The 25597-nt window shown below is 31.9% G+C and overlaps 2 protein-coding genes and 2 pseudogenes across 4 annotated transcripts; 3 read left to right on the forward strand and 1 right to left on the reverse strand.

Moving 5' to 3' along the window:
- The first annotated feature begins 4832 nt into the window (after positions 1-4832).
- On the forward strand, positions 4833-7871 carry LOC111022794 (cytochrome P450 714C2-like; annotated as a pseudogene). The gene is made up of 5 exons (XR_015792132.1): positions 4833-5377; positions 5452-5677; positions 6314-6530; positions 6750-7114; positions 7440-7871. The product of XR_015792132.1 is annotated as a cytochrome P450 714C2-like (transcript).
- A 3901-nt stretch (positions 7872-11772) lies between these two features.
- On the forward strand, positions 11773-15445 carry LOC111022789 (cytochrome P450 714C2). 2 transcript variants are annotated; one of them, XM_022300050.2, is made up of 5 exons: positions 11773-12228; positions 12320-12546; positions 13789-14030; positions 14243-14552; positions 14882-15445. In XM_022300050.2, the coding sequence occupies exons 1-5, from the start codon at positions 11934-11936 to the stop codon at positions 15317-15319; spliced, it is 1512 nt and encodes a 503-aa protein (XP_022155742.1). In that variant the 5' UTR covers positions 11773-11933; the 3' UTR covers positions 15320-15445. The 2 variants fall into 2 exon arrangements, with proteins under 2 accessions (XP_022155742.1, XP_022155741.1); XM_022300049.2 differs by having other exon boundaries at positions 11777-12228; positions 14243-14612.
- A 512-nt stretch (positions 15446-15957) lies between these two features.
- LOC111022795 (agamous-like MADS-box protein AGL29 pseudogene) lies at positions 15958-16919 on the reverse strand (annotated as a pseudogene).
- Positions 16920-22136: 5217 nt separating this feature from the next.
- LOC111022796 (uncharacterized protein At1g28695-like) lies at positions 22137-24419 on the forward strand. Its single transcript, XM_088126683.1, has 3 exons — positions 22137-22371; positions 22925-23326; positions 23840-24419. The coding sequence occupies exons 1-3, from the start codon at positions 22216-22218 to the stop codon at positions 24353-24355; spliced, it is 1074 nt and encodes a 357-aa protein (XP_087982809.1). The 5' UTR covers positions 22137-22215; the 3' UTR covers positions 24356-24419.
- Positions 24420-25597: the final 1178 nt, after the last annotated feature.

Raw genomic sequence — 25597 nt, forward strand, 5'->3', positions numbered from 1 at the left:
GTTTTGCTTTTGGTTTCACCCAAAAGGTCTCGAAGATAATTGCCCCCTCTTATATACCCATGATCATTCTTTTCCCTATTCAAGGTGAGATTTTGTTTGTAATCACCTCACAAATCCAGCCATCCTTACGTGTAGAGGCAAACAATTGTTTCATGAGATTAGTCTAAGTGTGTGTAACTTGTTCGGACATGAATATGAAAATTATTAATAATAAAAACAAAGAATAAATTTGAAATATTAAATTTTAGTGGACACGTCCATTCGAAAAATGCAGAAGGGACATTTTTAAGGTGATTTGTATTTAGTTATTTCTAAAAATTTGTACACATCTCTCTCACTTTTAGTTTTGTGGGATTTGTTTTAATATTACTAATTTATGAATACAATAATATATAGAGACGCGCGAACTCTTGATTCCTTAACCAATTCAACTTTACTACTATTACTAAATTTTAAATTTATTTTTAAAATAATATATATCTCAAACCTATTTTAAGAATAATGCTCGAAGAATTGTCTTAACTATTACCTATAATACTTCGGCAACAATATGAGACAACCTACTTACGTGACATCGTAATATTAAATATAAGTTTGAAAATTATGCCTTTATTCTTAAAATAAGTCTCAGATATATATTATTTTGAAAATTAGTAGTTTTTTTTTAAATCCTAATTTTGCATCTTATATGGCAAAACATTTTGGCTAGACCGGAAAATCCCCCTACCCCGTCCCAATTTATTGCTCCATCTCAATTTTAAAACATTATATTTATATTTATTTATTTACCCTTCCAATTAAATTATTAATAGAAAAAACATGAAATATTTTCAAAACCATATATATTCTACTAAATATATATATATATATATTATATGTTTTTTTAATTAAATTTACATTTCTCTTCTTCTTTTAAGTCCGAGGTTCAATCATTCATCACCTGATTTGTTGTATTCAAAAGAAAATTTGATATAAAAATAATAAATGGGACGATAATTCCCACCCATCACCATCCTCGAGCAAGAAATCCCCACCCTCACCCTGATTTCCCAAATCGGATAATAGGTCTATGACAAAGATTAAAAACTCTTATATTCTTGTCTTTTTCCCTTGTATTTATCTCCCACTCTATTGGGAAAAAAAATTTATTTGATATTGTAAAAAAAAAGAAAAACATGAACATTAACTAACGGATTAAACACATATATTAAATCTAACATGTGATGAATTTGAACCTCTACCTCACGTTTGTAATAAAAAGATAGTTTGTGGCCAAATGATTTAAAACAAATTTAGTATTTTCTTGTAGAAAATTATTTGGTAACTATGTCAATTACCGTTTCAACTATGTATTTGAGTTATGCTTGTTTTGACTAATAAAAACGACTTAAATAATTATCTTTGATGCAAAACTAATAAATTAAAATAAACATATCAAAAAGCTTAGAAACAAAATTACGGGAAATTTGGAAAAAGAAGCGTTTTCCACACATGTTTTAGTTTTTTAATCATCATTTTCAAAACATAAGTTTTCTAGACATTTGATTTGATGATGTCAGTTTTTTGTGAAATGATGTATTTACCATTCTTCACTTTACCCCTCTTATCATTATTATTTCTCTTTTCCATTCTTCAACTTCTTCTCTCTCTATCTTTCTTCCCCGTGCCCCCTCCCCAATCTTTCTCCTCTTCCCATTTTTTTCTCTCCACCATCTCCCTCGTTTAGGTTTTTTTTTTCAATTTTTTGGTTTGTATTATACATAACTTTCATCTTCTTCTCAATTTTATGAAAAAAAAAATACTTTTTCGAATCTTCCATCTTTTCTTTTTCCGGTTGGTTTTACAAAAAAAAAAAAAAAAACATTCCTCTCAGATCAGCTCTCTCTTTCTCTCTCGCTCTTTGTTTCTGCTCTCAATTCCTGTTCTTTTCCCCTTTTCGATCCATTTTTTTCTTTTTTCCTTTTCTCTTTCTACTTGATGTGGAAAGTCAAATTGAGGGAAAATAATTAAAATTGAAGATCGTGCAATGGTAGGTTTTTTAACGTAATTTTAAGATGTGATCTTATTTTTTATTTTGAGTTTGCTGGAGTTTTATTAATTTAGAAAATGAAAGGAGAGATTTTAAGGAAGAAAAAAAATCATGAACAAATTTGATTTAAATTTCAAATTTGAATATGATTGAACTCAAATTAAGGAGAATGAGATTCTATTTTCCTTAATTCTAATTTTCAAATTTTTAATTAAAAAAAATTAAAAATCTTTAATATTATTTGTTAATCATTTTGAATTTGTATTTGACCCAATATTTTATTTATTTATATTTAATTTTGTTTATGTTTTCCGGTAAATTAACCAAATTTTATTAATAATTAATTCAATAATTTATGAAATTTATTCAATAATTATTCATTCTATAAATAGATTTTAAGTAATTAAATTAAGTTAGCAATTCAATTCTCTCTCTTCCCTCTCTCGCTCTCTCCCGTTCTTCCCTCTCTCCCTCATCTCTCGCTCTCTCCCGTTCTTCCCTCTCCCCCTCTGTCTTCCAGGCGTTTGGTGATATTCTTCTTCGACGGTGGGTCTCATGTTTGCGCCAGCAACATCTCCTCCCTCGTCATCGTCTTCTTTGAGATTTACTAAATATTTTGAAAAATCTAAACTTCTCAACTGGGATTTTGAGAAAAAGATAAATGAAAATCAAGGAGGTGGGAGGGAAGAAGAAAATTATGAAAAGAGAGGGAGGGAATAAGAAAGTGACATATTCCGTATAATTTTAGAGAAGAAGAATGGGGGAGGGGCACGAGGAAGAAAGATAGAGAGAGAAGTTGATCTTGAAGAATGAGAAAGAGAAAAATGAGGAGAAGAATAAACACATAATTTCACAAATATCATCAAATGCCTAGAAAACTTATATTTTGAAAAAGGTGATTAAAAAACTAAAAAAACCTGTGAAAAACGCTTTTTTTCCAAATTTCCCCCATATATTTTAGACACAAAGGATGTAGTTCAAATAATTCAATTTGAGTAGAGTGCATAAATGTTCAATCCTCCAACTCAATTTTTATTATATTAAAAAATTAATTAATTTTATAGGATGTATGGGATAACCTTACCATTTCTAGTTTTGAAGAACTATAAACATTCTAACTATTCCTATTTCTTATTTTCAAGAAACATTTTTTAATTGTGTATACATTTTAAAAATAACAAATCCAAATTTCATTGTTTTTTTTTGTTCATAGCTTTTTCATTTAAGTTAAATAAAAACATTATGTTGTACTTATAAAATACATAATAATAAAACAAATAGCTAACATAAAAAATTTGAATACTTAATATTAATTTTCACATAAATTTTGTATTTTTCTAATTAAAAAATTTGAAAAAACACGAACTAAAAATTAATTACCAAACATATATTTTTTCGTAATTCTATTTTTTATTATATATATAACTTATTTTTTTAACAAGTAAATTATGTACTTCATTCAACTAATTTCAAGTTTAGAATCGCATGTCGTGTTTGCTGACTCTAAAGATCCATCAAAATCTACCGCTCATTGGTTGGAAAAACTCATAATAGGAGAAATGGAAACCACTTTTTTTGAACTTATGTTTTCGAAAATAGATTGCGATTGTCTAATCAAATTGATCGAGTCATGTAGGAATAAAGTTCAAGTCTACTAGTCCGTTGATCGCACACTTGAACGGCCATAATCTTTTCTATTAAATTTGGGTCAAATCCATGAACACTTTTGACAGAATGCAACAATAGATGCACCTAGTATTTTGAATTATAAGGGAGGCAGCCCGCCTCCTCCTATCGACGGAATATCCCCTAAGGTGATAATCTTGCTGCTCTCATTGACGCAATCCATATTTGCAGAGGCGATAATTTTATTGCTCCCGCAGACGAAATCCCTCTCCGCAAAGGCGATAATGATAATGTCATTGTTCCTGCTGACGAAATCTCTCTATGCGAAGGTGACAATCTTGCTGCTCTCGTAAATAAATATATTTGGATATTTTTTCATACTATATATATTTAACAAGAAATTTAGGTACTCCATTCGACTAGTTTCGGGTTTAAAATCACAGGGTCGACATGGTGACCCTAAAGAAATGAGTTCAACCATTTAAGGATTTTCTTTTGCAACACTCCATCAAAATCTGTGTCTCATTACTTGGAAAACTGATAGAAGAGAAAAAATGGAAACCACATTTTTCATATTTCTGAAAATGGATTGCTAGTACCTAAAATGTGGTTCAGTGGATAAATTTATTTTAAAGTTTTAGTAAAAATGACTTAAATAATTATCTTTGATGCAAAACTACTCAATTAAAACAGAAATATCAAAAACCTTTAGAAACAAAATTACATGAACCAAACTAACATAGAATCAATACATTTTAGACTTGAAAATATTATTCAAGCAATTTCAATATATTTTAGACTTGAAAATATTTTTCAAGCAATTCCATTGGAGTGGAGTCCATATAAAGGTTGAATCCTCCAACTCAATCTTTATTATATTAAAAGAATAATTATTTTTTTAAGGCCTCGATTTCTAGTTTGGAGAAACATAAACATTTGGGTTCATATTTCTTATTTTTAAGAACCATTTCATATTAATTTTAAAAGTAACAACAAAGATCTAACATAAAAACGTGAGTATTTAATATTTAATATTAATTTTTGCATAAAATTTTGAAAAAACAAGAACCAAAAAATAATTTCCATACATGTTCTTTTTTTTTCTTCTTCTGTAGTTCTATTTTCTTATTAAAAGGAGGGAACGAGATGAAAAATAAAATAAAATAAAAAATAGTAACATTACAATAAACATAATAATCTTTGACAATAAAAAAAAAACATACATCTTTTATTAAAAAAAAATATATTCATCCGAATTTCATGCGAAAGATCTCTCTGAAATGAAAAAACAATAAATTTCAGTCTCTACAAATTCTAGATATCATTTAATATTAAAGAAGACGCGAAGAAGTCCGTGGAAGTTGGAACACATGCATTTTCAGTCGGAATCGAAGTCAAAATCGAGAGCGAGCAAAATCACAATTGCGATGGAAGCAGAACTCGGAGCAGGAGCAACAATGGCGCCACTCTATCTTCTGACGCCAGTTTTCTTCTCAATTTCTCTGCATCTCTTCGAATCGTTTTCATGGAAGCCGAAAAGACTAAGATCGAAGCTCCGGAGACAAGGAATCGACGGTCCTCCGCCCTCTTTTCTCCACGGAAGCCTCTCCGAAATCAAGAACATCCGAGCCCTAACTTCGAGAATCGCAGAGGCCGGATCAATCTCCCACGCCTGGCCTTCGAATCTCTTCCCGCATCTGGAGCAGTGGCGGAATCGATACGGTAATCGAGCGGAATCGGATCCGATTTTTCGATTTCTGATTCGGTTTTTTGCAGAAATTTGGGGATTTTTTTAGGGCCGATGTTCGTGTGTTCGAGCGGGACGATTCAGTTTCTGTGCGTAACGGAGATGGAGACGGTGAAGGAAATTAGTCTGTGAGTTCGCTGAGTTTGGGGAAGGATCGTGGGCCCTTATTGGGCCTGGGTATTTAGGCCTCGAGCGGCCCAATTTGGGTTCATCAAAGGAAGGTCATTGCTCCTCAACTCTACCTTGACAAAGTTAAGGTAATTTACCAAAGCTTGGTTTATTTTATTCATGTTTCGTATTTAAAAAATGTGTAGATTATAATTTTAGTCTCTGTGGTCGTTAGTTTAAATATTATTTTGATTCATATATTTTAAAAAATATTTATTTTGATCTTTGTATTTTCAATTTTTATTTATTCTGATCTTTGTATTTTCAAAACATCGGTTTTGGTTTCAATACCTTTTTTTTTTAAGTGACTAATTTGGTCCTTCCTTGCACAATTTTAACACAAATTTTATACCCAATAGAAATCTTTGAGTACAAAGTTCTGGCTACATTTCAAGAAATTTAGTGGGCGAATTGTCATGTTAAAATTATGATCGGAAAAAATGAGATAAAAATGAAAACGTAGGAACCAAAAGAGTTGTATTTTATAAATATATAGACCAAAATAAAAATTTTGAACGTACATGAACGAAATTGAACCAAAATTGAAAGTATTTGGACATGCTTTGAGAGTACAAAGATCCTAAAGAATCATAGTTGAATATACATAGATTAAAATAATATTTAAATTTTGGTAATATTATTAGAGCTCACTATTTACTCAAAGTCTATGTCCCAGAGCTCACTATTTACTCAAAGTCTATGTCGTTGCAATTCATGTCGGTAGTAAACAACATAAGTTCGAGTTGGAATTCAAGAAATTATATCTTAATGTAAGGGAAAAAAACGATGGAGGACGATCAGAAATCAACATCGATGCTGATTTGAGAGCCTTGTCTACCGATATAATCTCTAAAAAGCCTGTTTCGGAAGCGGTTATTTTGAAGGGAAAGAAATATTCCTAAAACTCAATGCTCTTCAAGTCTTCATGTCCAAAGAGAGCATCAGTGTCCTCGGTTTTAGGTATGGGGTGATGTGAACGATATCCGTAATCGTTTAGGCACAATGTGTTAATCTATTAGAAATTTGAGTCTATGTGTTTATACTTTAGAAACATGATCATGTCTATGAATATTCGTATAAATATATATCGTTTGTTAGAAATTTAATATATCATGTTTTTGATGAGTAATGTGGTACTAAGAACATTCTACGGCGTTGGATTAACTCTTTATCTTTCAGGTACATCCCCACCAAAAACAATAGGGACATATGGAAGTTAGATAAGGAAATCGAGTCGATGGTTTTAAAAGTTGTGAACCAACGAATCGAGCACTCCTCACATGATGAAGATTTACTGCAGATGATCTTAAGGGTGCCGATAGTCTTGACAAAGACGACAAGTCGTTGAATATATCTCGAGACAAGTTTATTGTAGATAACTGCAAGAATATCTACTTTGCTGGTTATGAGACGACTGCAATAACAGCATCATGGTGCTTGATGTTACTGGCAGCGTACCCGGATTGGCAAGCTCGAGCTCATTCTGAGGTGCTTCAATGTTTTCAAGATAGGCCTATCGATGTCGATACCGTTAAGAACATGAAGACTGTATTCCTCCCTTTTATTGCTACTAATGTCAAATTTCTGAATTGTTGGTTTAAAAATCTTGTTAAATCACTAGACTGATGAGGTTTGAAAGACTGAATTAATTACAAGGTTGGTCCATGAAGTTTGAGGATTGCATTTATTGAGCTTTTTTAAATTTTAGTCTAGTGCTTAGTAAGTCCTTAAACTCCTAAGTTCTAACTTATATCTTAAATTTTTCATTGTGTGTCCAATAAATTGTTGTCTTATGAGATAAGATTGAAAGTTTAAGAATCTAAACTGGGATGAAAGATATATTCACTTTTGCTATTTTTATGGTTGCCTACGGCTAACAATGGTGATTCAAGAGACACTAAGGCTCTACACACCTGTAGTTTTCGTCACCAGACAAGCATTGGAAGACATAAGATTAAAGAACATGACAATTCTGAGAGGAACATTCAAATCCCGATCCTAATGCTACAACAGGACTTCGATCTTTGGGGACCCAACGCACGCTCGTTTGATCCACAGAGGTTCGGCAACGGCGTGCTTAGAGCTTGCAAGAATCCGCTAGCTTACATGCCATTCAGGGTCGGATCGTGGGTTTGTGCAGGACAACACTTTGCAATGGTAGAGTTGAAAATGATAGTGAGCCTTATTCTATCAAGATTTGAGCTGTGTGTTTCACCTTGTTAGAAGCATTCCCCTACTTTCAGGTTGGTTGTAGAGCCAGAGAATGGAGTTGTTCTCCATTTAAGGAAGCTCTCTAATTAATGTCTAATGGATAAAATTCTTTTTTAATGTTGTCTTGCGGTCGAAAATCTTAAAAAGTTGAGTTATAATAATAGGGACAATGGAAATGGAATACAATGTGTTATTTAATCCACTGGCCACATATTAATTGAACTTAGACTCGTAATCTTACGTTTGGGAGAGGTGGTTGAGAGTTGAGATTCATAACTAAAAGAGTTTTAAGATTGAGAGATTTAGAATTCCTTTAAAGGTCGTTAACAGACTTATTCGTCAAGGTCTTTACTTGTTACAAAAACTACATAGAGATATTGGTTTCGTATTTAGTAAGAAAACTTCGCTTGCGCTCGGGAGAGGCAGTTGGGATTTGAGAGTTATCGTCCTATAGAATCGATAATTTGTTCAATTTTGATTAATTAAATAATTGGTCTATAGATTCATGATGAAATCTATTCCTTAGGATATGTGGCCCATTGAATTTACATTATTTAATAGTTTATGTTAATTTACCTTAATCATATTACAAAATTCCAATTTGATTTTCTAAATAAAAGAAGGTAAAAGTATTGTGGTACTTGAATGATCTAGAAACTCAATCCAGAGGACGATATCAATATTAACTTACAACTTTATTAAAACTTTACCCGTACACTTGCGATTAGCAATTTTTGTCATAAGTCTGCATGTTGGCCAGCATATCCAGATTTGCGGCTGGCACAAACTTCTTTGTGCTAGCCTTCTTAGCGGCCTCCTCCTCTCCTGGGTAGAGTAGGTAGGCACGCGAGCTAGAATGGGTGGGTAGGTTGTAGGTGAACGGGACTGGTTTTCCCAAAGGGCCGAAGTTAACTTAGGGGCAAGTCTAGAGGCACCCTCTTGGTGAGGATTGGGCCCAATTCTATTTATCTTCAACTCGATTGCTTGAGGTGTGTGATTTGGTGTTCATCATAGTATGACGGGTAGTAATGACTTAAAATGTCATTTCCCACAAATGACGTCAAATGTTTGTGCAACAAAATGAATCAAGGTCCAACTTGATCAGATGTATAAAATCAATTTCACTTGCTACGATCAAACATTCACGCACAACAACAATTTCGACCGCATCTACATTGATGTCATGTGGAATCATCTCCATTAAGGCATGCATAATTTCACCCCATAATTCGAAAAATAACTCCTATTCACCTTTTCTTTGATAACACGAATGACATCATCAGTATTAATTTTAATTTTCACTCTTTTTTTTTTTTCCTTTTTTAGTTTAAAAAATATCATTTTTTAGAGTTTGAAATCGATGTATTGTAAACCTAACATTAATTTCGAGGTCTATTCTCATCCTTCCCTTAATTTTCCACATTTATTTTTTGGGTAAATTGCAAAAACCACCCCTAAACTATAATAGTTGTTGCAAATACACCCACAAACTTTTAATTGCAAAAATTAAACCCTCCAACTTAAAATAATGGTTTAAATTAAACCTATGTTAGTTAGGTTAACCTTCCGTTAAGTTCTCATCTAAAAAACAAATTGATATTTTAAAAAATAAAATAAAACCCTTCATTAGGTTACATAATCATGCATAACAAACACAATCTTTTCGACAGGGGAGAGAGTTTTCATGATTTCTAGAAGAACACAAACGCAAAATCGATTTTAAACAAGATCACTACTTGAATTCTAGATTCGATCATAATATATATGCTCGACTTGGGAGTGTCCCCTAGTAAGTAATCAACTTGAACAACAAGAATCGTGCGTAAACAATGTCGTGACGTCGATAAACAAAAACTAATTTTGTGAGGTTTCTTCTATAAAAATTATATAAAAAAAACAGTAGTTTCATCTACTTCCACATATGAACCTCCATAAGTGAACGCACAAAAAAAATTCAGCAACCTTCCATCTCCATTTTTGCTATAATATCATGTGACTTAACAATAAAATTTAGAAGGAAAAGATAAAAACTCGGCCACGTTCAAAACTCTACCACCAAACTTATGAAAAGGGGATGATACTCCGATTCTGTATTATCCGAAGCGACAATACATATTATTATTGAAACTGGAATCCAAAAGAAATCTTCAAAAAAAAAAAAAGATTTTTGTTTGTCAGTGATTTTGTAACTGAAGGGCTTTATTTTATTTTTTAAAACATCAGTTTGTTTTTTAAAGGAGAACTTAACGGAATGTTAACTAACTACGAGAGAGAGGTTTAATTTAAACCACTATTTAAGTTGGAGGGTTTAATTTTTACCATTAAAAGTTCGTTGGTGTATTTGCAACAACTATTATAATTTAGGGGTGATTTTTGCAATTTACCCTTATTTTTTAATCGTTGCATATGAAACTATTTCGGCCTTTATTGGAAATTTTCGATTATCATTTAATAAAAGTTTTAAACATTTTTAAATAATTCCCATACCTAACCTAACATGTGCCCGCAATCAATTATTTGTGTATAAATGTAATGATCAAATAAAAAAAACATGGTTTTATTAAGTTAAATATTTTATTAAAAAACTAATAACAACAACTAATATAAAAAATAAAAAAAACTAAAAGTTGAGATTGGGGTAATGCCAAATAATTTTAAATTAAATAATAACATCCTCAAAACTTTCCATTTTGCATCTAATAGGTTTTATTTAAGTACATTTTGCATTTAATAGATTACTAAACTAAAAAAAATGTCTAATAAACGGTAGATTGTTAAATATATAATTAAAAAATTAAAAACTTACTAAATACAAAATAAAGGATTAAATGAGAGGTTAGGCACCATATTAAAGATTATTTTTAAGATTTATAAACCATTTAATCAACTATTTGATATATTTACCTTTCACAGTCAATTAGACGAAATCTAGAAATTTGGGCATTTGCTATTCAATCTCTTTATTATTTTTAGAATAATGAATTTAGTGAATATTGTTTTCTAAAACTGTTTTCCAACTTGTGATACAAATGGAATTTCTAAAAACAAAAATGGAATTTCTAAAAACAAAATTTTTATAGTTGTAACAAGTATTTTGCAAATTTGAAATTTGAAACTTTAAGGTAAAACTACATTAATTTTTTCTTTTGATAAATATACTATTTTAGATTATAAATTCAATTTATTTTTGTTGACATTAAAAGATATAAAATATAATATATTATAACTTACATAATATTGTAAAATAATAATCGAGATATTTTACGCTCTCAGAGCCAATCCCAGTAGAATTGTGAAGGTTCGATTCTCCAACTCCAGTTTTATTTTTTATTAAAAAAATTCAGTTTTTGTAACGTTTCTACTTTTTTTTATTTTTTGTTTTCAGTTTTGGAAAAACGTAAGTATTTGATAATTGTTCATATTTCACTCTCAAGAAACGTTTTCAAAATTGTGTATAAATTTTAAAAATAACAAAATAAAATTTATTGTTTTAGGTCTTATTTTTATCATTGTTGGTTGCATAAAAATTAAATTTCACATAAATTTTTATTTTTTAATTCGAAGTCTAAGATAAAGAAAAGAGATAAGATCAGTTACCCAACAATTTTTTTTAATTTTTATTTTGCAAGAAAAAGTATTAAACAAGAAATTGAAAGAAAAAAGAATATGAAAGAACGAAGAAATGTTACCTTAATATATTCAAGATTTTAAATATCGATGTCATGGAAACATTCAAATCTCAATTTCATGGAAATATCCATAAAATATTGACGTTGATAGATAGTTAAAGAAATAAAAAAATAGTAAACACTATTTAAATTAACAAATAAATATTTTTATATTTTTAAATAAATCTTTTGTATTTTATTGATTCTTTTATAGAAGGGTTGTGACCGTTTAAGTTGATGTTGAACAATGGATATGATTATCAACAAATATATATATTTTAAATAATCTTTTGACAAGAGACAAAAAATAAAAATAAAAAATAAAAAATCCATCGGAATTTCATGCAATGGATCATATCTCCTAAAACAAAAGTCCAATTTCAGTCTCCAAATCCATCCGACAACAGGAACACATGCATTCGCAGACGCTAAACAGAAATCGAAGTCAAAACCGAGTGCCAGAGAGAGCAAAATCACAATCGCCATGGAAGCAGAGCTCGGAGCAGGAGCAACAATGGCGGCACTCTCTCTTGCGGCGCTACTTCTCTTCTCGATTTCTCTTCATCTGTTCGAATCGTTTCTATGGAATCCGAAAAGACGAAGATCGAAGCTCCGCAAGCAAGGAATCGACGGTCCTCCGCCGTCTTTCCTCCTCGGAAACCTCTCCGAAATCAAGAACATCCGAGCCCTAACTTCGGGAATCGCAGAGGACGGATCCATCTCCCACGCCTGGCCTTCGAATCTCTTCCCGCATCTGGAGCAGTGGCGGAATCGATACGGTAATCGCGCGGAATCGGATCCGATTTGGCGAATTTTGATTCGGATTTAGGGAATTGAAAATTGATGACGAAAATTTGGGGGTTTTTTCAGGGGCGATGTTCGTGTATTGGAGCGGGACGATTCAGATTCTGTGCGTGACGGAGATGGAGACGGTGAAGGAAATTTGTCTTTCGACTTCGTTGAGTTTGGGGAAGCCGGCGCACCTGTCGAAGGATCGTGGGCCGTTATTGGGCCTCGGGATTTTGGCCTCGAGCGGCCCAATTTGGGTTCATCAAAGGAAGATCATTGCTCCTTCACTATACCTTGACAAAGTTAAGGTAATTTAATTTATTATTTACCAATTCTTACAAATCTCAAAGGAAAAAAAACAATAATAATATGGATTGATTTTAACTTGGTATAATTAACCATGTTTATTCATGTTTTGTATTTGAAAAATGTGCAGTGGTTAATTTTGAGCTCCATGTTTAGAATAGATTTGGTTGGTGATCTGAAAACATAAATTTGAAAATTAGAAAAACTTAAAACTTGTTTAGTTTAGTAATATATTTGTAAATTAGTTGGAGCTACTAACTAAATATTTAAGTTAATCTAAAATAACATTAATTAGTTTATTAACATTTTTTGTTATAGATTTTGTAGAATTGTTATTTTACAATATTGTTTAATTTATAATATATTATATTTCACATGTTTATAAAAAAATTAAATAAGTTTATAACATGAAAAGGCATATCTATCCAAGTTTTAGATTCAAAATTTTAAAAACACTAGAAACAGAAAAATTTTGTTTTCAGAATGAATCACATAATTTGAAAATAGTTTTAAAAATAAATCTACCAGCAAATATTCACCAAGAAATAGAATTCAGATGGCCAACCAAACATGCACTTATTTTTTGTTCTGGTTTTTTCAAATTTTTATTTTATTTTAATCATCTTATTTTCGAAACGTTGGTTCTAGTCTAGCAAAAATTTTAACACAAATTTCATTCACAATAGGAATCTTTGAATACAAATTTATGTTAAAATTATGGATCAAACGAAATAAGAAAAAATTGTTTTGAATGGACTAAAATGATTACTTTTTAAAAGTAAAGTATATGGACCAAAAGTGACGTTTTGAAAGTACATGCACTAACATAAACAAACACCGAAACTATGAGAGCTAAAACGAACATTTTGGAAATACATAAAATAGAATGAATCAAGGTTGAAAAACTTGAAAGTATAGACGTGGGTAACATTGGTAAGATTACTTATGAAATTAAGATTGAAAACATGAAAAAATAGCCGAGAAGTCTTATTTAAATATTTAATTCAAATTAAATAAGAATGATATTTATACAATTTTCATTTGATATAGCAATGTAATTAGTAAGTTGTCTATATTAATGAATGATAATTGAAAGAGATTAGGAATTATAAGTTTAGATAAGTAAGTAGGAAAAGAAAAAGTAATTTGATGGTCTAACAAGGTACTCGATTGATAGAGGGAACTAAATTTTTGGTCCTAAGTATTGAACGAAAAGGTAAAGTGGGCAAGTCTTGAATTTGCAGGGCATGACAAGTCTAATGGTGGAATCTACCAGCTCCATGCTAAGATCATGGGAAAGTAGAGTTGAAAATGACGGAGGACGATCTGAAATCAACGTCGATGGCGATTTGAGAGCCTTGTCTGCAGATATAATCTCGAAGGCCTGTTTTGGAAGCAATTATTCCGAAGGGAAAGAGATATTCCTAAAACTCAGAGCTCTTCAAGTTGTCATGTCCAAAGGAAGCATCGGTGTTCCCGGTTTCAGGTATGGGTGATTTGAACGATAACCGTAATCCTTTACGAGCAATGTGTTACTTCGTGATCATTTTACATCTCATTATGTGTTGATATTTTAGAAATATATCTGGGTGGATAGGAATTGTGTGTATCATGTTCTTAATGAATAATGTGGTACTGCTACTAAGAACATTTTTATTTCTCCTGTCTATGGCTGTGGATTGGCTTCTTATCTTTTAGGTACATCCCCACCAAAAACAATAGAGAAATGTGGAAGTTAGAGAAGGAAATCGAGTCGATGGTTTTAAAAGTTGTGAATGAACGAATCGAGCACTCCTCACATGATCAAGATTTGTTGCAGATGATTCTTGAGGGTGCTGAAAGTCTTGGTAAAGACGACAAGTCGTTGAATATTTCCCGAGACAAGTTCATCGTAGATAACTGCAAGAATATCTACTTTGCTGGTCACGAGACGACTGCAATAACAGCATCATGGTGCTTGATGTTACTGGCAGCACACCCGGATTGGCAAGCTCGAGCTCGTTCTGAGGTGCTTCAATGTTGTCAAGATAGGCCCATCGATGCCGATACCGTTAAGAACATGAAAACGGTTTTCCTCCCTTTTTTATTGCTACTGATCAAATTTCTGAATTGCTTGGTTAAGAATATGTTAAATCACCAGATTGATAATGTTTGAAAGTCTAAATGATTATAAAGTTTAGTCATCAAGTTTAAGGATTGTGTTTATTGAGCTTTTTGAACTTTAAAAAGTGTGTTTTTAGGTCCTTAAACTTACAAAAGTTGGAACCAAAGTTAATTTTAGAGTTTGAAATTTGTATAAAAGAGTTTCATTCTTACTTTCTTTCTGATGGCCTACAGCTAACAATGGTGATTCAAGAGACGCTGAGGCTCTACCCACCTGCAGCTTTTGTCACAAGAGAAGCATTGGAAGACATAAGATTAAAAAGCCTAACAATCCCGAAAGGAACGAATGTCCAAATCCCGATCCCAATGCTACAACAAGACTTCGATCTCTGGGGACCTGACGCCTGCTCATTCGATCCACAGAGGTTCAGCAATGGCATTCTTAGAGCTTGCAAGAATCCGCTAGCTTACATTCCCTTCGGGGTCGGACCACGGGTTTGCGCGGGGCAACACTTTGCAATGGTAGAGCTGAAAGTGATAGTGAGCCTTGTTCTGTCGAGATTTGAGCTAAGTGTTTCCCCTTGTTATAAGCATTCCCCTGCATTCAGGTTGGTCGTGGAGCCAGAGAATGGAGTTGTTCTTCATTTAACGAAGCTCTCTAATCTTAATTAGTGCTAATGGATCATTTTTCTATGTTGTTTTGTGGTTGAAAATCTTGAAGAAGTTTTGATATAATAATACATACAATGGAATATGATGTGTTATTTTGATAAAAGAAAATGAATCATATTATGTATATATTGTGTGTATACGTATATTTGGAAATATATTATTTTGAGCCAACAGGTAAATTACTCATTTACTTGTAGTCAAAAGTTGAAATATTCACCCACCCTTTCATTCATACTACTAAAAAAAAGTGTTATTTTGATTGTTAAGATGTGTCTAGTTAAGGTGTGTCTAGCTTAACGATAAAGATCGAGATTCATTTCTTTCCATTTATATCTCCAATTTCATTCCCTCTTAAGTTTTACGTGTTAAATCTTCCAACTCCATTTTTAATTTAGGCACGATTATTTAAACTTGTAATAAAATATTATCCACTATGATATGAAACCGAAGGCACTCGACAATCTTTAAAAATCAACCACAGACATTGATATTTTATCGGTACTTTCATTTACATGACTACAAGAAATAAGGTCCCAAGTCAACATTTTCGTCAACATTTCTCAATTATGAATTTTACATGTATAAAAGCCCAAAATTAAATGGATTTAACTAAAATAATCCTAAAAAGAAAAAAGAAAAATGATTCAACTAAAAGAATCCTACAAACAGATAATAATTCCTTATTTTTCCCGAACAGATTCTATAAACATTTAAAAATTATGGAAATTTTTATTAATCAAAATCATCTAACCAGAACTAACTTTAATCTAGAAAAATCCTAACCCACCAGCCAAATGAAACGGCGTCGTCTGGCTTCCCGCCACAGGAAACGACGACGTTGCAGTCAGCGGGAATTGGTGGTTTCCAGCGAGATTAAACGACGTCGTAGGCGGCGGAAATTGGTGGTTTTGAAACGACGACGTCGCAGGCGGCGGAGGCAGCGCCGGCAACGGAGGACCGCCGATTCTCGCCGCCGTCAATTTCTCCACTCTCTCCGCCACTTTTGCTCTCAAATCCTGCAACGCCGACCGGAACTCCTTCAATTCCTCCACTCTCATCCCTTCAATCTCCTCCTCCCACCAGAATCCGCCGCCGCTCCTCCACTCCTCCGCAGCCCTAATCACCTCCGCCGCCCGCCGCTTTTCCGCCTCCAATTCCCTCACCGCATCGGCAAATTCGCGATTCAACTGCGCCACCGGCACATAACTCTCCGCCGGCTTCGGCGGCGCCGAATTCCCCGTCAGAAACCGATCCAAAAGCAAATCCACATTCGGATGACCGAAGCAAAAAACCTTATCGTTGGGAGAAAAAACGATGATCGCCACCTCCGCCCCGCACAGAACAGAGAGCTCGCTGGCCTTCTTGAAAAGTCCGGTCCGGCGCTTCGAAAACGTCACTTGCTTGCTGCTCTTCTTCTCCAGTTTCTTGATTTCGATCTTCTGTCGGCCTTGAGTTTTCTTCATCGCACTCGATTTTCTCTGCATCTTCGGTTCCTCTGTTTTTTCCGCCATTGGAGATGAAGCGGAAGCTTTTTATAAACTTAAACGTTGAGAGTTCTTGTTATTTTATTATTATTTTTCAATTGTTTTGGGGGTTAATTTTGGGAAGTGAGGAATGTAATAATAATCCACATAACGAATTTTATGATTTTCCAGATTTCGTTGGCTGATTGATTGGTCGGAAAATATTTTGAAATAAATTTGATGGTGTGTGGTTTTGAATAATATAATAAAATAATATAGTTTCCTTCTACATTGTTTCTTAATGTTCCCCAAATTCCACACATTTTATGTTGTAATTTTTGTCTGTCTTTCTACATTCAAAAACTTTTCTAAGTTTATGATGCAACGGAGGTAAATTTTGGAGTTATTCGCGAGTTATATTGCATTGCGTCGGGTTAGAAGGGGTTTTGGGATCCACTCGAATTTCGAGTTGGCCATATATAGAAACGTCGGATTTGAACTGGATGGTCAACTCAACCCAACAAAATATTTTTGGGTTGGGTCAGGTTGGGTTGTCGGATATTTTTTTTTTAATTTTTAATTACCACAATGACGGGAAATTAGGATTAAAATTACATAGACAGCTAAGGAGATAATATGAAAAGCTTAAATAAAAGATTAGAATTAAAACTAAATGGATGATTGACATGAAAGATAAAAACTATATATATAAAACTAAAAAAAATACGCAAACATGCATAAATTCGGGTTGGATTGGGTTGACCTGATTTTTTAAAAGTTGAACCTGAGACCAAATCCAACCCGATCGAATTGAAAAAAATCATAACCCTAATCTTTATAGTTTGGGTTAGCTTCGTCGGGTTGTCGGATTTTTTTGAACACCTATAATAAATTTGAACTTTTCTTCAAGGAAAAAAAATCGAAAAGAAGAAATTTCCTTACAAACTATGATCATCAATAGAAAAAGAATTACTATCGATGAAATAGTCATTGGCAAAAGTCTTCTTTACAATTCGCATCGGCAATGGTCTCTCCCAATGACCCTATGTTGACAAATTTCCCGTGCAAAATTTTGTATCCGAAAAATTTCTTTCCGATGATTTTTATTTTTAAGGATGGAGGATTCGAACTCATGATCTCTTAGTCAAATAGATATATCATTTTAATTCTAAACTACGCTCAATTTAGTTAAGCTAAACAAAGCTAATTAAAAGTTTTCGTTATCAAAAGAAAAATAAAAAAGTTAACAGTTTCAACTTTCTAAAAGCATTAAAAGTTTAAATTTAATTCATGTAGTTCGTCGAAAATTCTTATCATTACTGTACATTCACAACATTTACCGATCTCTACCGTGTGTGTATATTTCATCCGAACCTGAAAGTTTTAAGAGACGGTTACAAATTTAACATTATTTAGGTAAGAAAAATATATATATTACAAAAATAGTAACTAGAAAATAATTATAATGTTTGTAAATATAAAAAGTTAGAATAGATGTAGATCAGTAATTCTTGTTAACCAATTAATTACCGTAACCAATATATAAGTTATAATTAATCAATATTATTTAGTCAATATTAACACACTTTACAATTACTAATTTTTCAGATGACAATGTTCGTGATTTGATAAGGTTGTTTTCTTTAATTTTTTCTAAAAAATAACTATAATTAAAATTGAGTAGCTATTTATTTAAAAATTAATGTTTTAGAAACCAACGTGAACATAATTAACGTTAATTGACACCTACTCCTACCCTTAAAATTCGTGATTCAATTTTGGACCTTGCGATTTTTATTTCCTTCCATTTAATTTTGAGAAGTATTTATTTTTATAGTACAGCATGTAAGGTAGGAATTCGAAATCACGCTTTTTTAATCAGTACCTTAACCAATCGACCTATACTCGAGGAAGTATTTGTTAAGTCCAAAATTAAAGGAATGTAGTAATTAAATCGGAGATTTTTCGAAAGGAATTAAATTGGAGATTTGATTGGCAACTATGGCATGAAATTTAGACGAGAATATTCGTATTTAATGAGGCTGTTTACTTTAATTTAAAAATTAATTTAACTAAATTAAAAGTGTGTCAGATATTTATTGTTTTGTTGATAGAAAAGGAAAGAATATAAACGAATCTCAATCAATTTGGTAATAAAAATTTTGTATGATTTTCCAGATTTTTATTGCTAATTGATATGTTGATTGGTCTGAAAATATTTTGGTAATAATTTTGACATTGTGTCTTGTTTTTTAAATGTATAATTAAATCAATATTTTATTGCACGTTTTTTTTTTTTTGACATTGTGTCTCGTTTTGAAATGTATAATAAAATTAATATTATTATATTTTTGTTAAGAAAAAAACTCAAAAGGAATACAAACAATTAACAAGAAGAAAGTCCATTAAAAGAAAAGGCAAAACAAAAACAATCAACCAGAATTTGATAGATTTCCAAAAGGTCACACGATTCAAATGTCAAACCAAATATATCTCAGTCAATTTATGCATTACCGTCTCATCGAATGAAACTGAAAGAAACTGAACTTAACCAAACACAATGTGATACCCGAGAGAAGGCAACTCACCTTCGAACGATCATCTCCATCCTGAATCAGAAGCCAAAGCAACCTAGAGAATCAATTTCTGTCAATAGAGGCCGAAATCCTCGACTGCGAGTCATAGCTAAACCTTCCTGAATGGCTGAAGATTCAGCCACATCAACAAAAAAATAGTGAGGAAAAAAAACAAAATATTACAAATAAAAATATATTTATTAAGACTAAAGTAGTGTCTCATATGACAGGGTAATCTCAAGTGGGATATCTCTATGTTTCGTGAATATTGAAGAAACTTTTCGGTACTATAGGAGTATGAATACTCCCTGCCATTCTTTGTCTACTATGTCAGCATCATATTAAAAATCATGTGAGATCCACCAAAATTACAAACTAATTTATAAATGCAAAATCATAGTGGAGTACTATAAATTTTCCTAACATATTGCGAGTTACTTGCACAAATCGATTGGTAGAGCTGTGGCTAACTTTCTAAGGTAGGATATCTTATTATTGACTAATTTTTATTTATTTATTTTTTTTGTAAATATAATTCGCATGTTAAATACAATAGAAATAGACCAATAAAAATATGCCACATGGGAAAACTACTGCATGTACGGGCAATTTATGGTTTATAGTTGGGTTAATTCTCTTGAATAGTTGTTATTGCTATTTTTTATATTTTTGACACTTTTATTTTGATGTGTCAACTCATTAGGAGATTATTGTAAATCTAACCTCATATAATATATTACATAAACGATAAATAATCATAAATATAAATAAATGAAAAAAACAAAAAATATATGTACCAATTTGTAAATTATGATTATTTCAGTTAATTAATTAATATCTAAGTTAATAAGTGGCTACATTTTAGTTTATCCCTTGGAGATTTGATTGAAAAGTATTGCATAAAATTTTGACAATCCTCGTGATTGGATGAGGCTTTTTTATTTAATTAAATTAATTTACCTAAAATTAAAATCGAGTCAACTATTTATTTAAAATTAATGTTTAAAAAAAAGGAAACAATATAAACAAATTTCTGACCGTAACGTAAAATAAAAAAACAAATAAATTTTAAAATTCTTTAGTATCATAGTGAAAATTATTTCGTGGTTCAAAACTTATAAAAGGAACTGACACATGTATAGGTAGATGTAGACATGGATAGGTTTTGGACGAACAATTTTTAAGAGAGGTTATTATAATAATGACTATATTAACTAAATTAAGTTGGTTAAAATATCTTGAAAAGTCGACAATGATTGAGTACATGAGAAGTTAATAAGGATAGGTTTATGGCCGACATGACAAGACCCTGACTGTCTATCACTTTTATCGCTTTGGAATCTATTTTATGAAAAATAAAGACAAAACGCAACCGATAAGATAGGACAAGACCCTTATGTTAACTTAAAAGATTAAATCTTAGATCAACCATTTAGTTAATTAGTTATCACATCACAGTTAACAAATATAAGACAATTTATTTATTTGATTTGTTTCTATATTTAAAAAAATAAAAGTTTATTATTTGATTGTTAGCAAAGTTTTAAGAATGGAAACAAACTTTGAAACTTATTTTATTTTATTTTATTTTATCTAGATTTTGAAAACCTATTTAAAGAATAGATAGTAAAATATAAAAAAAGTGAAAGCAGCGCCGTAAAAAAAAAATAGAAAATTTAAAATAAAATAATTGTAAAATGGACCTAAGTTAATTAGTGGTTACAATTAATTAATATTTTTTAGCCAGTATTAACATAATTTAGTGGTGAGTGGACTTTTACCTTCCCTAATTAAAAAAAAAAAAATCAATCATTCACCTCTACATTTATTGAATTAAAAAAAGGTTAATTATCAATTTAATTTAAGCAATGATTATCCTATAAAATAAAAACATACTAATTTACTTTTATTCCGGCTTATTAAAATTAGTGAGCTACTTTTTTAAAATAGAAATTAACTTTTAGAAAAATTATCATGGTTCGTTCTCAAAAGAAGGGGAAAAACTACTTTTCTTAAAAACAAAAACAAAAACAAAAACAAAAGCAAAAGCAAAAACAAGGAAACAAAAAACATGTGTTGTTTAAAAAAACCTATATATATAAATAAATATAAAAGTCAGTACATATCAATAATTCTGTTGTCGTCCAGCGGTTAGGATATCTGGCTTTCACCCAACGGAATTTTTAGAAATTTATTTTAGTACAAATTTACTAAAATTTAAAATTGTCAAGGTTTGTATGCTCACCGATCACTTCTTTTTGTTATTTATTAATCGTATCCTCACAAATTAATTAATTCTTATCTGGTGGGCCTACAACCTTATTAAATTAATGATCATAATATAAATAAATTAAAAATATAAAATTGGAAGCTAAATTTACAATTAAACTAAAATTTAATTACTCAAAGACTTGTAATCTCTCACAATAAAATTGGAGGCAAAAAAAAAGCTCTTATTAATTGTGATAGTGACAAAACTACATAAAATCATACTTTAGAATTTACTTTAACCATTACATTAGATTATATATATATATATATATGTAGGTATGTTTTGGCAGTAGAATGTGGAGACAAATTATAATTTATTTATAGTATATAAACTACATTAACGTGAATACTTTTTAGTCTATAGTTATAATTATCTTATGAATGATATGTAATTGGGGAAAAAAAACCTAAAACTCTCTGGCTTTGATAAAAATTTGCAGCGCTCAAGTTGACCTTCAACTCTCTCTCTCTCTCTTTTAACTTTTAAGAATGGGAATGTGCGAGAGATTTGTTAGTGTTTTTTTAGTTTCCAGACAAAATCCTAAAACAACCTGCATTCTTCTTGTTGTTCATCCACCGCATTTCCATGGATTTCCCGAAGAATTCCGTCGCAAATTATGTCATTCCGTCTTCCTTACTCCTCGGAATGCTCCTCTTTACCATCTGGTATTCCTCCGTCTCGATTCCTTTCGCTCTTCTCTCCGACGGTCCCCAATGCAGCCGCTACAAGTTTCAAAATCAGGTTTCCCATCGAATTTTCTCCATCTCACTCTGTTTTCTTTTGTGTAATTTTAGAATTGATTACGAATTCGTCCTGGATTAATTGTTGTGGAATACTAGAATAGTACTTGTGATTTTGATTTTGATTCTGTGTTGAACCGTGAGACGCGCTTATGAAGTTGTTCGATCGTCTTCTACATTTTTGTGTATTTTACAATTGATTGTGAAACTGTTCTGGATAATTGTTGCAGAGAAATAGTCGCGATTTTGATTCTGTTCCACCGCAAATCGAGCTTACGAAGTCGTCTATCTCTGACATTTTTGTGTGATTTAGAAATTGATTATGAATTTGTTCTGGATTAATCGCTGCAGAATAGTACTAGTGATTTTGATTCTATTCGTCTATCTCTGACATTTTTGCGTAACTGAGGATTGATTGATCATGAATTCGTTCAGAAATAGTAGTGATTTTGATTCGGTTGAACGCGAGATGAGAATATGAAGTCGTATATCTCTGACATTTTTGTGCAATTTCGAATTGATTATGAATTCGTTTTCTGGATTGATCGTTGCAGAGACATAGTAGCGATTTTTTTTCTGCCTCACCTCGAGACGAGCTTGAATCGGCTCTGGCCGGAGCTTCAATGGCGAACAAGACATTGATAATCGCCGTCGTGAACAAGGCCTACGCCGATCAAGAAACCGGCGGTACAACAATGCTGGACGTGTTTCTTCATAGCTTCTGGCTCGGAGAAGGCACTCGGCCTCTGGTGAAACACCTTCTGATCGTCGCCGTCGATCAGACGGCGTACGATCGCTGCCGGTTCCTTCGCCTGAACTGCTTCCGGCTGACGACGGACGGCGTCGATTTCGGCGGAGAGAAGCCTTACATGTCGGATGATTTCATCAAGATGATGTGGAGAAGAACAGAGTTCCTCTTGGAAGTTCTCAAACGCGGCTACAACTTCATCTTCACGGTACGTTCCCTCCTTTCCAGAATTTTTTGTTTATTTCTTTCTTCTTCTTCTTCTTCTTCTTCTTCTTCTTCTTCTTTTTTTGGGAGAAAATATATGAAGATCATATATTAAACAAAAAAAAAAGACAAAATTTTAGTTTTTATATATAGTATGAAATTGATAGAATTTAGACAAGAATATGTTAGAGGGGTTTTTTTTTTTACTTCTTTTTAAGTTTTGGCAAAATTATATTAGTAAATAAATTAGTAGAAATTGCAACTTTTTTTAGTTTTATTTTATTTTTTCTTAAAATAAAATTAAGAAAGAATCTTCTATTTGGTTCCTAAATTTAAAATTATGACAATTTTGATTTATGGTTCTAAAAAGGTTTTAGAGTCAAACTTCAATGAGCATCATCCGGTGAATTTTTCCAAAAACTTTTACGTAATTGTCACTTTGTTTCAGGTTCTGTCCATTTTTATTTACTGTTCTTGTTCTTGTTCTTGATTCTCATTACAAATTTACAATTTGCAGGACACAGACGTGATGTGGCTTCGAAACCCATTCCTGAAACTAAGTCCCAACAGAACGGAGGATCTCCAAATCAGTACCGATGGCTTCTCCGGCAACCCATGGGGGGAGGAGAACTTAATAAACACCGGATTCTACTTCGTCCGATCAAACAACAAGACGGTGGCCTTGTTCCAGAGTTGGTACGACCTCAAGGAAAACTCCACTGGGAAGAAGGAGCAGGACGTTCTTCTGGAGCTCATCCATGGCGGAATCATCGGAAAACTCGGTCTCAGAGTCCGATTCCTAGACACTCTATACTTCAGCGGCTTCTGTGAGGACAGCCAGGACCTCCGACAGGTGGTAACAGTGCACGCCAACTGCTGTCGGAGCATCGTCGCCAAGGTCGCCGATCTTCGGACGGTGCTTGTTGAATGGAAGAAGTTCATAAAGTTGAGTGAATATAAGGGACTGGAGAATGCCACAACGACGTTTCAGTGGTCGCCGCACTGGAGCTGTATCAATTCATGGAAGCAGTAGTTTTTAAACTATATATTGTAATCAAAATCATAAATTTGAAATTATTTGTAAGGTTGGGTAGTTTTAAACTTTTAACTCATTTTTTATCTGTTACTATCCCTTGTTAACAAAGGGATTTTCTCTTAGTAATTACTAAAATTATAACTATCTTTTAAAATATTTCAAATTCCAAATGGTTTAGAACATATTTAAGCATCAAAATTAACCAACATGATATCTATCCCTCTCGTTGAAAGATCACGAGTTCAAATTCCTACCCGAATGATTGTACTCAGAAAAAAAAAGTAGAACATATTTAACAGTAAAAAATTACCAAGAAACGTCCGTGCAAGAAATTAGGACCACTCTATATTCTTTTTAAAGATAAGAAATTAGGGCCATTCTGTAATCTTTTTAAAGACAAGGATCAATGTGTTGGGAAAAGTCTTTATGAAAATATGATTATTTATTTATTTATTATTTTTTGCCTTTGAAAGATAACATGATTTGTTTTGTTGTACAATTTCCTTTCAAAAAGACAAAAAACGAAGGAAGGCAGTAATTTCCTTTTCATTTTTGTGTTTCTACCAGTTTTACCGATGAAAACGATGATACAAATACAGTAAAAAGTTTAAACAATGTATTTTTAATTTGCGAAAAATATTTAACAAATTATTAAAAGCGACGGTCTCAATGTATTTTTATGTTTATCTTTTTAAAAATATAATATTATAAATATATGAGAAGAAACTTGTTGTTATAAACTCACGGGAGGAGACACTAATACTCTGTTTTCTTTTCTCTCACTCTAATGAAATATTCATTTCGGAAGCCTTTTTAGAAATAAGTTAATTAGAGTTCGTTTGGTAACGTTTCTATTTCTTGTTTCTATTTCTTTATTTTAGTGAAGAAAAATGTGTTGCATGGTTTCAACCTCCAAGAATTCAAGTAGGATAAAACAATGTTTTTTATTTATGTTTTGGAACAAATTGGAAATGAAAACAAGAAAAGAGAAACTTGTTTTGATTGTTCCCATAATTTCTATACAATTGTGAATGTTCCCAAAAAAAGGAGAAACAAGAAAGAGAGCTAGTTGTAAAATACTTGGATTTCTTAAGAAAATTGGAAACTAGAAACAAGAAACGGGAACGTTACCAAACGAGCCCTTAATTGCTTCATTGCTTTATAATTTTTCAAACTGCTATTCGTGAAGAATTCACATCAGAGAACAACTCGAATTAATAAACTTGTATTGTATTTATG

This window comes from Momordica charantia, assembly GCF_013281855.1.
Source record: "Momordica charantia cultivar OHB3-1 chromosome 7 unlocalized genomic scaffold, Mcharantia_2.0 BLBB01000007.1, whole genome shotgun sequence".
NCBI classification, from domain to species: Eukaryota; Viridiplantae; Streptophyta; class Magnoliopsida; order Cucurbitales; family Cucurbitaceae; genus Momordica; species Momordica charantia.

What these genes read in the sequence shown, in the direction of transcription:
- LOC111022789 (XM_022300049.2), top strand. Translation starts at nt 11,934, where the DNA reads ATGGAAGCAGAGCTCGGAGCAGGAGCAACAATGGCGGCACTCTCTCTT. An exon ending in TATACCTTGACAAAGTTAAG is followed by an intron (nt 12,547 to 13,788) that starts GTAATTTAATTT and finishes TTGAATTTGCAG; the next exon opens with GGCATGACAAGTCTAATGGT. An exon ending in CCGTTAAGAACATGAAAACG is followed by an intron (nt 14,613 to 14,881) that starts GTTTTCCTCCCT and finishes GATGGCCTACAG; the next exon opens with CTAACAATGGTGATTCAAGA.
- LOC111022796 (XM_088126683.1), top strand. Translation starts at nt 22,216, where the DNA reads ATGGATTTCCCGAAGAATTCCGTCGCAAATTATGTCATTCCGTCTTCC. An exon ending in GCTACAAGTTTCAAAATCAG is followed by an intron (nt 22,372 to 22,924) that starts GTTTCCCATCGA and finishes TGATCGTTGCAG; the next exon opens with AGACATAGTAGCGATTTTTT. An exon ending in GCTACAACTTCATCTTCACG is followed by an intron (nt 23,327 to 23,839) that starts GTACGTTCCCTC and finishes TACAATTTGCAG; the next exon opens with GACACAGACGTGATGTGGCT.